Below are 13176 nucleotides of genomic sequence, written 5' to 3' on the forward strand. Positions count from 1 at the left end.
CTCTGTCTCAGGCCCGCTGCCTTTCTAACTCTGACCTGGATGTTGGACAGTAGTGCATTAAATAATCCAAGATATGTCTAAAAAATTCCTAAAAAGCTGATGTACTATGTTGTTTAAAAGCATAATGATGTATTAATAAAAATTTCTGCTCAGTTCATTTATTGTGTTCTTGAAAAACTGTTACAACTTCAAAGCAACAAGATTTTCTATTTCTTAATATAATGTTCTTGATAAATTATCCAATCTAATGGTAATTATTTTTTAACAAAAAAATTATGCAACAGAGAAATACATATTTCATTAATCTGCACACACAAACATCGTAATGCAACATTATTAATGTCATTAAAATAATAACATTTGTTATAATTACCTTAATCTTTCTAACCTGACAGCTCTCTCTGTCTGCAGTCTCAAAGCTTAATTCAAATCCTCCCACACAAATGGGATCAATACTTCCCAACATGGGATTAAATTCTGATTTGTTACTGTAAAATAGTTTGCATTGACAGGCAGCCGAGACTCAAAGAAGCAGCAGAAGCAGATTAATTAGTCTCCTTATCACTCTGTTTATTATCTGATGTCTGCACGGCTCTGATCGATACAATATTGGCTAAAATTCAATTCAATTCAATTCAATTCAATAATACTTTATTAATCCCAGAGGGAAATTAAAGAGTTTCAGTACACACAATTCTGAGATCAAACATACATACATGCATATATGACAAGAATAGGTGACTGTGGACATTCGCAACCCGAGTCGCGCTACCGTAATAGATCAAAAGGGTTTATATGAGGATAGAGTCGGGGGAGGGGAAAAAAGGCACTTCAGAGTTACTCTCACCTGAGAGGGTAGCTTTGCTATGCAAAAAAAACACCTCAGACAGATATGCACACACTTCAGACATTACACAACATAAGTGTCCACTAGGTGGGGAGGTAGGGTTCAGACTCTCCTCACTTCGGTGCGTGCAGCCACATGGAGCAGCGCTTATCATCTCTGTTTGGACAGGGGAGGGAGATTAATGGGTTGGAGAGCACGGTGACTCCTAAACCCTTTCCAGACTGACATTCTGGAATATGTGTGGACAATCCAGTCCGGGTTTTAACCAGAACTGTGTTTTCAGACACACCACTTTTGTACCGGAACTTGCCTTCAGATGGGAATCTTTTCTTTAGTGATTTAGCTACATCTGCGATGTGCGTAGAATAAAGTGTCAGTTCGTCTGCATGCGTCGGGGTAATTCTTTCTATTCTTTCTCCGTCAAAATAAACGGTCAAATACGGGAACTGTCCTTTCAACACAAGCCCTGCTTTTAACTGTTCTGTTTTCTTGTGAAAATAGATAAAATTAAACTTTATTAACACCAGAGCCAGGCGCACCGCGCCGTTATCTCCGTCGCTGTAAATGAGGGAAAAACAAATTGATCGGATCCTTTTCTGACCTTCTCCACATACAAAGTTTAATTACAACAATCAAACTTGACAGAGCCTGGATTTGTATTCTGAACAGTCTAAACATGTTTTAAAAAGAAACGTATGACAAAAGTGGCACCTGCTCAGTAAAACCATCAACAGGGTGAAAAATATCAAAATACTGTAGGCAGAGACGGGCTACAACTTCTGGATCAACTTTATATAAATCGTTTTATTGATTATCATCTTATGAAAGACAGCTTTGACGTACACGAGTGACCGGTACTGGCTGCTGTCACCTGTTGTGATTGGTTAAAGCAGCGCTCTGCTGCCTGAGGGTAGGCCCCACCCACAACGCTGCGGCTGTTGTGGCTCCCAGTGTTTTCTTTACTGTGGGAAACGGGTAATAATGGCTTTTTGATGGGAACAGGTTGCGACCACTGGTTTAAGTGTTTCAATTTTTTTTAATGAATTCGATTAAAAATAAAGGCACCCGGCCCGGCCCGTGTCCAAGGTAATTACACAGTCGTTGGCCCGAAGCCCGGCCCGTGGGCCGTCGGGCCGGGCCGACCCGAGGGCCTAGGGCTTCAGTGCAGGGCTCTAAGAGAGAGATAATTTCCTCTCTGCCTTACAGTTCTGTTGGTCATCAACCCCTCTTGATCCAATAATGGCGGAATTAATCTATCCCAATCCGTGCTGATCCGTCCACAACTCTGCCCTCGATGGAATCCACCTTCTGTGCCAGAGCCTGAATCTCAGCCAAAGTTCCAAGCTTACGACTCATCTCGACAATTATATGAGTTTGTGTGTTCACAGCGCGAAGCATTCCATCCTTGAGTTCATCGTCAAACTTGTCATTAGGTTTAACAGATGAAACTTGGTGAATATCAGGTGTGCCTGAAAAAACTGATTTACGTTTGAATCGTGATTCTTATTTATAAAGATTCAGAATCTGTCAAACCTGTCTGAAAGCTTTTTACTGCACCATGCATAAATTATGCTTGTTAAGACTAATTATTGCCTGTTAGTCTTCATGTTTAATAATAAATGTTACTGGTTTATGTGAATACATGCTACTGGATGTTATAAAACCTGTTTATTAGGCGTTTGATAGCGTATTAGCTATATTGGGTGTTTTTCTCTCTCTCCAAACCCAACTAGAGTCAAATTCTTAATTATCGTGCCATACCATATATCTGAATTCGTTAAAAATTATAATAAATGTGTTTTTTAGTTGAGTGAACACCTTCTTTAGCAGAGATAAAAGCACTGGGGGCGATTGGAGACCCATCCAAGACGGCAACTTAGTCCACGTCGCGTCTATGAATATGATGTCAGAATCAGAAGGGTTTTATTGCCATATGTGCGAGAAATCGAAAACTGCAATATTTGAAAATTGCTGCGGTACTTGGGGCAAATAAAGGTAAATGATAAGTAAAATTGAAATTAAGAAATAAACCCAATAATAATATAGGGAGGCAATAATTAGAGAAGCTGCTACTTTAAACAAGTCAGTGTAGGTACTGGTCAGAGTGGATCAGTTCAGGTGCAAACACAACACAGGGTCATGTGACTGACACAAAGCAGGAGTGGGCAGGTCTACGATAGACATTTATGCGTCCGACCGCAGAGGAGAAGAAACTATTTTTGTGGTGAGAAGTTCTGGTCCAAATGAATCGGAGTCAGATGGGTCTGCTGTGATCCGACCTGCACGCCCCAGTGTCCTGGAGGTGTACAGGTCCTGTATAGGGGGGAGTTTGCAGCCAATGACCTTCTCAGCAGAGCGTACGGCATGCTGCAGTCTTTTCATGTCCCTGATGGTAGCTCTAGCATATGACACGATGATTCAAGAGATAAGGATGGAGTTTGTGGTGCAGATAGCTACTGGTGTTCTGCAGATAGAATTAGCCAGCTGGCCATGGTGCTGTGCGGCCCCTCTGTCACGGGAACACACATCACAGCCACATAATGAGGATGTAAACAATTTGCAATATGTGGACTCCACTATTTTTAAATATAGTCATAATATTAACTTGTTTTTTTATCAATGCACGTCCTAAACAAGTGGTGTTTTTGGCAGATAAAATAAAGAAATGGCACAAATACAGAAATAAATAAATAAATACCTAAAAAATAATAATAATTAGGAAAACCTTGGACGTATTATCCCTTTTTCTTCTTATTTTATAGCTTTGCTGAAGTATCTCATCGGGATTCGGTATCAGCAGAGACTCAAAATCAAAGGACTCAGAATCAGATTGGGGGCAAAAAATGTGATCGGAACATCGGAAGTGTCTTTTGTCCAAACCCTAAGGACACCTAATAGTTAACAATAACGACAAAGAAAATAAAGGGATCCTTTGTTTATTAATGCATAATAAAGGGACACTTATTGTTAATTGTTACCTAAACAACAAGCAGTAGCTCAGGTGGTAGAGCGGGTTGCCTCATGATCGGAGGGTCATGGGTTCGATTCCAGCTCCCACCAGGGGTATCCTGCTGTTGTGTCCTTGGGCAAGACACTTCACCCAACTAACCTGTGTTAGTGGTGGTCAGAGGGGCCGACGGCGCCAAATGGCACCCTCGCCTCTGTCAGACCTCCCCAGGGCGGCTGTGGCTACAAGTAGCTTACCATCACTAGCAGTGTGTGAATGTGAGAGTGTGTGAAAGCGTCTTTGGGTGTCTAGAAAAGCGCTATGTAAGTTCAATGCATTATTATTATTAAATCAGTGTACGGTTTTCTAAAAAATGTATTTCATGCAGATTGTACAAAAGACAAATGGAATATGATCATTTTTACCTATTTGGTGTGAGGCAGTCATTTTGACTGCCAGTGATTTTCTCACTGGTTTCCCAGGGCAAGATGAAAATAGTACATAAACATTGGGAAATTTTAAAGTCAAAGAGCATCTCCAGCCTTTGATCAGTCTTCTTCTTTCTCATGATTTTTACTTTTTGTCTTTTTCAACTAAAATATAAGGAAGAGACAAAACAGCATAGAGGCATAAAGGGCATTTGACTGTAGAAATGGAAAGACTGATAACATGGACCGTTATGATTCTGAAACTGTCTATCTAGATTTTATTTTTTTGGGTTACAAAACATTTTGCTGATTAAACTAAATATTATTCAATTTCATAAATGTGCAAGGTGAATTAATTAACCTTTAAATGCAGTAGTGAAACTGACAGCTCAAGGCCATGCTAGTAGTGGCAATATGGTGGCATTTCTAGTGTTAAATAGTCTCAGTCTAAGCTGAATTACTGAAATAAATGGACTTTGCACCATATTCTAATTTTTGGAGTTTCAGGTCGTATAAAAGGTCTTTACCGAAAGTCTGTTAGTGGGGATCAAAGGGCTCATGGACCAAAGAGACACACACTGGAGACAGAATCAGCAACCGTTCACTTCACCTGCATTCCCATCATGCTTTGCCCATTTCCCTCTAACCAGTGATGCATCATAGCATCAGAGCCATTTCCACCAGCAGAGCTGCATTACATGACCGATGATCTGGACCTAAATGGTATTTTATCGCTTATTTGTCCTTTTATTCTCACAGTGCACTCAATTTATTTATTTATTTTCTAAATGGGATCACAAGACATCTCCAGGTCAATGATCCAGGATCAGCTTTCAGATGCAGAGAAATCAAGACCAGTAATTCCTGATTCCATTCAGGAAGGGCACTGGAAACTGGAGCCCGGGGGTTGTCACTGGCTGCTGGGAAGCACTGGGCCAGTCTAAACTGATGGACTGACTCCATCATCGTGTTACACGCTGCGTAACTGGGAGTTCATTTTGTGGCAGTGCCCTCTGAAACACACTGCGTGTCTAAGTTTCAGCACAGGAATCAGGTGAAGGGTTGGCGTCTTCCACGTGTCAACAAGCAGGAAGACTGGCTGTTGTACAGAGTATCCTTGAGGTCATGATCAGAAATATTACAAATATAAAGTTTTAGCTCAAAATATAACATTCCCTACAAAAAAGAAATACTGTATCGCATAGGAGAAGATTTAGACGAAACATGAGATTTTTGCTGACAGATTAAGAGTAATTTTCAGATGAAGTGAACTGTTTTGTTTTACCTCGAAGAGCTCATCTGCCGTGTTGTAGTGGACCGAGGCTGGTGACCCATCTGCCGGCTGATCGGTGCACCACTGCAGCTCGCTGAGACAGTTGACACTATCGAAGTCGCTGGTGTCCAGCTGGGAGAGGTCGATGTCCGGGAAATCAGTGTCCAAGCGGTCCGAACACACCTCCTCCTCCCCATACTGCAGCGGGAAACACAGAGGGAACGTTCATGTTGGTTTAACATCGTAAGTGAAGCACAACTCCCCGTCGTTCAGATCTTATGAGATGCTAAAAAGTGCTGCACTAAAAAGCCAGTCACTTTGTAAATTGTGAAGCCAAAATAAAATGTGATGCTGCTGATCACAGCTGGATAGATCTCCAGTGAAGTGTGAACAGTCTCACTGGTGTATAACCCCTTTGCTCTTTTGTTTTATAACAAGGGGAATGCTATTTTCTCTGTAACCGTTGTTTCTTCAGACGAACAGCCGTACGTGGGCACTAATGCTGCTCCCGCCGTGAGACTGTTGTGGTTGGTGCTTTCTGTGAAGTTTGTCACTATGTGCCATTGTCAGAATTAGAGGTTTAGCTAGTTTCCCTTGGGCTACCCTTTTTACAAATATGTATGCAGTTGAAGAACGGCACTTTGGTTAAAAGCCCCCATCGTGTGGTGTACTGTATATTATTACACTGTTCAGTGCCTGAGTCAGAGGAAGCTCTCATCAGCCACTCATTAGAGTTAATGAGACTTTCACGTTAGAGGAGATTCAACTGAAACCCGTGGAGGCATCGCATCATCGTCCAGAAACCGTGTCACAAACACCAGCGCTCACTGCTGAGGTGTTTCCCTGCTTTTGTTCTGTAAATCTCCCAGCGGCTCAGAGTCAAGTGACCCAAGAGGTCTTCAGGTGATTAGTATTCTTTTGTGGGCTGATGGGATGTTTATCAGCTGTGCTGCTTTTAATTTGCTCACTCTTAAGCCACAGTGGTGCACTGCTGATCTTGCTTTTGTTTGTGTTCTAGTTAGTAACTAAAATCTGCCAAAGTCGTTTGAACTTTGCACAGAGCTTTGTGCCGTGTTCTCAAGACACAAGACAGACACGACTGAATCTGAAACAAAGGAATTGCATCTCACAAAAATAAAAAGATGACCATATGTTTACAACATTTAATAGAAAATACAACACAAGTGAAAGGAATAACAAAAGAAGCTGTGCAAAAACCCAACATCTTTGTTGGGACTTTTTAGACTGACTGAAAAGCTCTAAAGTCAATACCCCACAAATAAGTGTCCTGTTTATGCCTCATCTGATTCAGTTATGTTTCCTACAAATTTATCAGATTTTTTTGCACTTTCTGACTCAAAGAAACTAAACTGACATGAATTCCAGATGGAACTATTCTATTCTATTCGAACTGTTCTTGTAAAAAATAGCAAAAGTTGCCTTGAAAATGTTTATAACGCGTTCAAAATCCAAACAACACCTTTCCTTGTGAAGCCCCCCGACATCTTAGCTTTGAAACTGAAATAAGGTTTCAGTCTCTGTTAAAAGCATCACATAGAAAAAGAAATGGTCTTCCATAAAAACAATTGAACTTCAGATAAAACCAAAATCATTTAAGTCCTTCCCGAGAGTGTTTGTTAAAGATCTCCAGACCATACTAATAGAAACAGAAGATTCCCAAAGCCCCTTTAAACACACTCAAGAATTCCTGAAATCTCTGTTATGTCCAGTTATCCATGAACCTGTTTCAGAACCTTCTAAACATTCTTTTGAGAACTCTCCCAAAATAACTGACAGCTTTTTTTAAACTGTTCCCTTGAAGCATTAGCCCCGCTCTCATGCCATTGTTATGTGACAGATCATGTGTGTTTCACTCTGAAGCCTGGTGAGAGACACACACATCACACGGACACAACGTTTAACACAAATATTCTGAGTGTTTTAGGATTTCCTGATTAATCAGATTGTTTGAAGATGAGAAAGGTTAAAAACCCAAGCAGCTCATTGCAATAAACACTAAAGTTGTTTGGAATTCTCTCAAGTAGAGACTCAACTAAACATTCCCTCCAGCAAACCTCTAAAACACGCTCATTAACGTTTAAACCCATATTAAAGTCAAGCAGCAGCAGCCATGTGGTCTGCCTGTAACACACACACACACACACACACACACACACACACACACACACACACACACACACACACACACACACACACACACACACACACACACACACACACACACACACACACACGGCTTCACGCAGAAAGTTTTTTGCCACGTCACGGTGAGAACGGCGTAAAGACAAGCAGGAAGTGTGTGTACGTGACTCGCTGCGAGGGAACCAACTGTTGTCTCTTGGGGGAAAGGAAAATGAGGAGGAGGTTTGTGCTGGAGGAGTAAATAAGAGGGAGGGGACAACGTTTACCAGCAGAGAGCAGTTCAACTGGTTTTATTGTGATTATGACAGTGAAAAGTTACGTAGTCTCCGAACATGCAACAGCACGTCTGAGAGGACGTAGACATCAGCGTCCTATTGTGTGTTCAATAAGGAAACATGCTGGGCTGGCAGCTCATGTAGCGCCCTTAAGTCAGCGTTTCTTCTCCTTTCTTTTCTGCTCGCTGGGGAGGCAGACGGGTTTACCTGTTAAACCGCTTCTCAAGCTGAACCAATCAGAACCATGCTGTCTCACCTAAACCTCAACGGGCATATCTTTAGAAACTTGACTTTAAATGATGCACATGATCACAATTTAAACATATTATTTAAAACATGCTTTCAATTAGTGGCAAGATGCAAGAGTTCTTCTTGGGATAATATTGATTATGGGATGTATGTCATTTTACAAAATAGTTTCATTTTTGGCCAGATCCTGTGGAATACCAATGATGTAACGGTGAATATATTGTGATAATGGTGCAACTGCTTTGCAAATTTTCACGCCACATAACCGTGCTTGAATTTGTTTGCACAATTGGGTTGCCAAGCCCGCTTGTACTTTTAAACATTTTCTTAACTGAGAAGAGTTTGCAATGACTTCAAGAGAAAATGTGTCTTATAAGAATGAAAATATCCAGCCTCTGTACCACAAGACAAACATTTGAGAATCCTTACAAACATTTTAGGACATCCTGGGCAACTCCTTCACAAATGTCAGTTTGAGAGAATAACATGGGCTACTTTTACCAAACATAAATGCTGTTGAAATCTGGGAAAACATGGCATCGGAAGTGTGATCACAGCTAGCAGCTCTCTTCTTTTCAATCACACATAATCAAAATGAAACATTTAAAAAAACCAATAACCTTCATTTAGATTGCCCAAACATGACTAATAAACAACCTCTACACATTTGTGATACATTATCATTGTTCTAAGATAATTAATTTACTTCTCTTGTAAAAATCAGCACATGATTATCAGTCTCCTGCTTCTCCTACCCTTTTGTATGAAACGGTTTTTAAGTTGAAGCTCATCTTCATACAATAAGCTGCTCTTTTAATTATATTCTATTATAGGTACTAATCAGTTGAAGAAGAAGAAAATATCATTTCTATAGCGCCTCTCAAGATAAAAATCATGAGGTGCTTCACAAAAAATAAAAAATGAAAAAATATAAAAAAGAATTTAGAAAATGGTTAAAAATATATTTTAAATGAGCAAGAACTAGACAACTGTGATTAAAAATAATGATAAGAGAGAGAGTAAATAGGAAAGAGGGAAATCAGTGGATCCTGAGGAAGGTGGAATAGGTGGGGAGAGCAGAATGAAGAGAGAGTGGTGAAGAAGGTCATACAAAACCAGCTTGAACAAGTGAGTCTTCAGCTGCTTTTTGAAGGAGACCACTGAGTCCACTGATCTCAGGCTCAGGGGGAGAGAGGTCCAGAGTCTGGGGGCCACAGCAGCAAATGATCTGTCACCTTTGGTCTTTAGCCTGGTGCTGCACAACCAGTAGGCTTTGATCACTGGACCTCAGGAACCTGCTGGGGTGTAGGGACTAAGAAGATCACCAATGTAAGATGGTGCTCGTCCATGTAAGGCCCTAGAGACCAGAACCAGGATCTTGAAATGAACCCTGAAGTTGACTGGCAGCCAGTGAAGCTGGAGGAGAAGCGGGGTGATGAGGGTGTGTTTGGAGGACTTGGTCAGAAGCCGAGCACAGGCATTCTGAACCACCTGTAGACGGTTCAGGGAGGTTCTGCTCAGACACGTGAAAAGAGAGTTACAGTAGTCTAAGCATGAGGAGATGAAGGTGTGGATAACTGTCTCAAGTTCAGAGCGGGACAGAATGGGACTCAGCTTAGCAATGTTCCTGAGATGGAAGAAGGAAGAGCGAACAAGAGAACTGACATGAGAATCCAGGGTGAGAGCTGGGTCAAAGGTCACACCAATATTCCTGACAGAAGGTTTGGTGTGAGAAGCAAGCTGACCAAGAGAGTCTCTGACTTTGGGAACCAGCTTGTCTGGGGCACAGATGAGGATCTCAGTCTTATCTTCATTCAGCTGTAGAAAGCTCCCAGCCATCCAGGTTTTGATAGAGTCTAAGCAGGTGTGTAACAGCTGCAGCTTAGACATAAATGGTAAATAAATGGTAAACGGCCTGTTTTTGATATAGCAGCTTCTAGAGTCCTGGAACCCCCCAAGATGCTTTACAACAAAATCAGTCATTCAACTATTCACACACACATTCACACACACTGGTGGGGATGAGCTACAATGTAGCCACAGCTGCCCTGGGGCGCACTGACAGAGGCGAGGCTGCCGAGCACTGGCGCCAATGGTCCCTCCGACCACCACCAGCAGGCAACGTGGGTTAAGTGTCTTGCCCAAGGACACAACGACAGTGACAGAATGAGCGGGGCTCAAACCCGCAACCTTCCGATTACGGGGCGAGCACTTACCTCCTGTGCCACCATCGCCCTTCATGGGGCTTAAAGGAGATGTACAGTTGGATGTCATCTGCATAAAGATGATAGGAGATTCCTTTGAAGGAGCTCAGGATGTGCTGAAGAGGGAGCAGATAGAGGAGGAAGAGCAGAGGCTCCTCGGTGCATCATGGGCGATCGTGAACGAACAGAAGGACAAAAGAGTCTGGTGATCATAGGAGATGGTAGCAGGGACACTACTGAAGAGGATTGCAGACAAGAGCAAGGTGGAAAAGACGAGGTTATTGGAGAAACGTTTGAAAAAGTGGCTGGTGACTGCGGCTAAGCCAAGCACAGTCACAGTCACAGATGCATTATTTTTACTGTTCATAGATGCATGGTGGTGCAGTTGTTAGCACTTTTGCCTCACAGCAAGAAGGTTGCAGGTTCGAAACCCGGCTTTCTGAGTGGAGTTGCATGTTCTCCCCATGCATGCGTGGGTTTCCTCTGGGTACTCCGGTTTCCCCCACAGATCACAACATGCCCTATAGGTTATAAATCTTATGCCGCTTTGGAAAAAAGCGTCTGCCAAATAAACAACCATAAACACGCATCAACATTAATGCCATGCAGTAATTTTAGGTAGTGTGTAGAGTCGTCATTCCAGTAAACTGCTGAACCATATTGCACCATAGTATTTTTATTACCTAATTACCATGCTGTACTTTCATTCACTGGGCACAGCACTTTGATCTGTGTCCTCAAACAACTCCAGGAGTAGCTCCACCCAGGCCTGCCTTGCTCGTGGTTTATTTATTTTTATTTTTGGTCTGCCAGAGTCGAATTTATTTAGGTCAGAGAATGGATAATGCAAACTGATATCATTTATGGTTTCATAAACTAGAGTGGCCCAGTGGACCAAAGGAGACCTGATCAAAGAGACAATCAGAAGAGTGGTTTAAAAAAGCCTGATGGAAGGCAGAAAAGTGAATAAGGGAGGAAAGGGCACAACGGAGGTAAGGAAACTTATACTGGACTCTTAGAAAGGAAGGCAGGTGCTGGAATGAAGACAGAGAGGTAGAAAAGGGAAGATGTACGTCAGAAGAGGGAGAAGTTGGAGGAGGGGGAAATGGGAAGAGGGAGATAAAAGATGAGAGGATGCCCTCTGTGAAACATCCTCCTCCAGTTGCTGATGCAGGTGTGTTTTCACCTTGCTGTGTGTTTGGATGCTAGTTAAAATGCAGCTCACGCACTTGGGCCTAATTCATCCTCACATCCACCTGTTTGCTGCTTAGCTCATCCTCTCTTTTTCTGGCTCTTCTCCTCACCTCTCCTGTCCTCCACCCAGAAACAACCCTCTTTCTCATCTTTAACATTAATTCAACCCAACAGATTTTTCTTCCTCTTTGTCATATGTACTTTAATAATAACCTTAATAGACATTTTATTTATTTTTCAGCTTTGTACTTATTTATATTTACCTCCATGACCTTCCTTTCCTTTTGTCCCTTGTTCTCTGTCTCCCTCCATCGTTAACTATTCTTCCTATATACTCAGAAGACTGGCTGATAGATTTCTTCCTTTACACTCAAACTTTCTCCCACTTTCATCATCTCTCTTCCTCTCTTCTGTCCATTACAGCAGGTCAATCAATAAAAACGTCCTTGGGCGTGACACACACATCCACTGTACATGTACAGGCACAAAAACTGCACATGTCATGAAATGTCTCCATTACAAACCAAAACAAAGATTCTGTTTTTATGTTGCACCAGTGAAGTGTCTCATAACACTAACATGCATGTGCACAGATATGAAACACACGTGCATTGTGAAACAACCTAATATCTATGAAACAATGCATTATCCAACACTCTCGATGGGACAGTTTCTTTTTTTACTTCCTGTCTGCTGCAGAAAACAATCAATCCAGAAGTTGTGGCTGCAGCGTGCTTGCAACACTGCAGTTCAGAGTCGTGATGAAGCTGCTGAAAGCCTCACAGCATGACTCATGTGCACCAGGAAGAGGAAGCCAGCACCTCTGATGTTCTGCAAGATCTGGTTTCACTTTTCTAGGAGGTTTGCTTCCACATTTTTTATAAGCCTCATTATGACTATGTGCAGCGGCACTCAAACAAAAACTAAAGAAAAAAATCAAGTGTTTCTTTACGTGGAAGGACAGTCATCTGAATGAAATTCGTGCAAAGATCAAATATATTTGAGATGTTAAGAATGACATTTTTATAGTAAATGATGATTTTTTTGAATAAATGTTTCTTCTTTGTCCGTTTTCAACACCTTTTTTCTAAACTGAAAGCAATGACAGCACAAGGCACCAAATGGAAAATGGATCTTTGCAGAATCAAACAATTCAATAAAAGGCCACATGCTTCAATAAAGATGAATGAACATAAAAAAAAAACAAAAAAAATACACGAATATTTGCCCCTTAATTAACTCATTTACTGCCATTGACGACTAAAATCGTCATTTTAAAACCAACCTCACTGCCAATGGCGGCTAAAGTCGTAATTTGCATTATTTTTACTGTGTTGGTGTCAGAATGAGCCCCAGCACCGTGAGAACAAACATCCCAGCTCTAAAGCCAGTCTTCATCCACTTACGTCACGTGATCAGAAAGCAGAAAATCCATGTGTTAGGAGATCGTTTTGGGCCGCTGCTGTAAAAAAACATGAGGCGCGAACCGGAAAAGCTTCTGCCGATCACAATTCGACAAAGGATTATGAAAGAACAGATAACGCTCGAAATGCGCAGATTCTTCCTGATGTAAGAGGTGAGTCTACTCTTTGGTTG

At 41.6% G+C, this 13176-nt stretch overlaps 1 protein-coding gene across 1 annotated transcript in view; it reads right to left on the bottom strand.

Annotated features, from left to right (window-relative positions):
• Positions 1-13176, bottom strand: part of ppargc1b (peroxisome proliferator-activated receptor gamma, coactivator 1 beta) — a 115362-nt gene that overhangs the window by 29435 nt on the left and 72751 nt on the right. The window contains exon 2 of the mRNA XM_015951844.3: positions 5508-5693. Coding sequence (XP_015807330.3) covers positions 5508-5693 — 186 coding nt within the window. The remainder of the gene's footprint in view (positions 1-5507; positions 5694-13176) is intronic.

The sequence above is a fragment of the Nothobranchius furzeri genome, chromosome 1 (genome assembly GCF_043380555.1).
Source record: "Nothobranchius furzeri strain GRZ-AD chromosome 1, NfurGRZ-RIMD1, whole genome shotgun sequence".
Taxonomy (NCBI): Eukaryota; Metazoa; Chordata; class Actinopteri; order Cyprinodontiformes; family Nothobranchiidae; genus Nothobranchius; species Nothobranchius furzeri.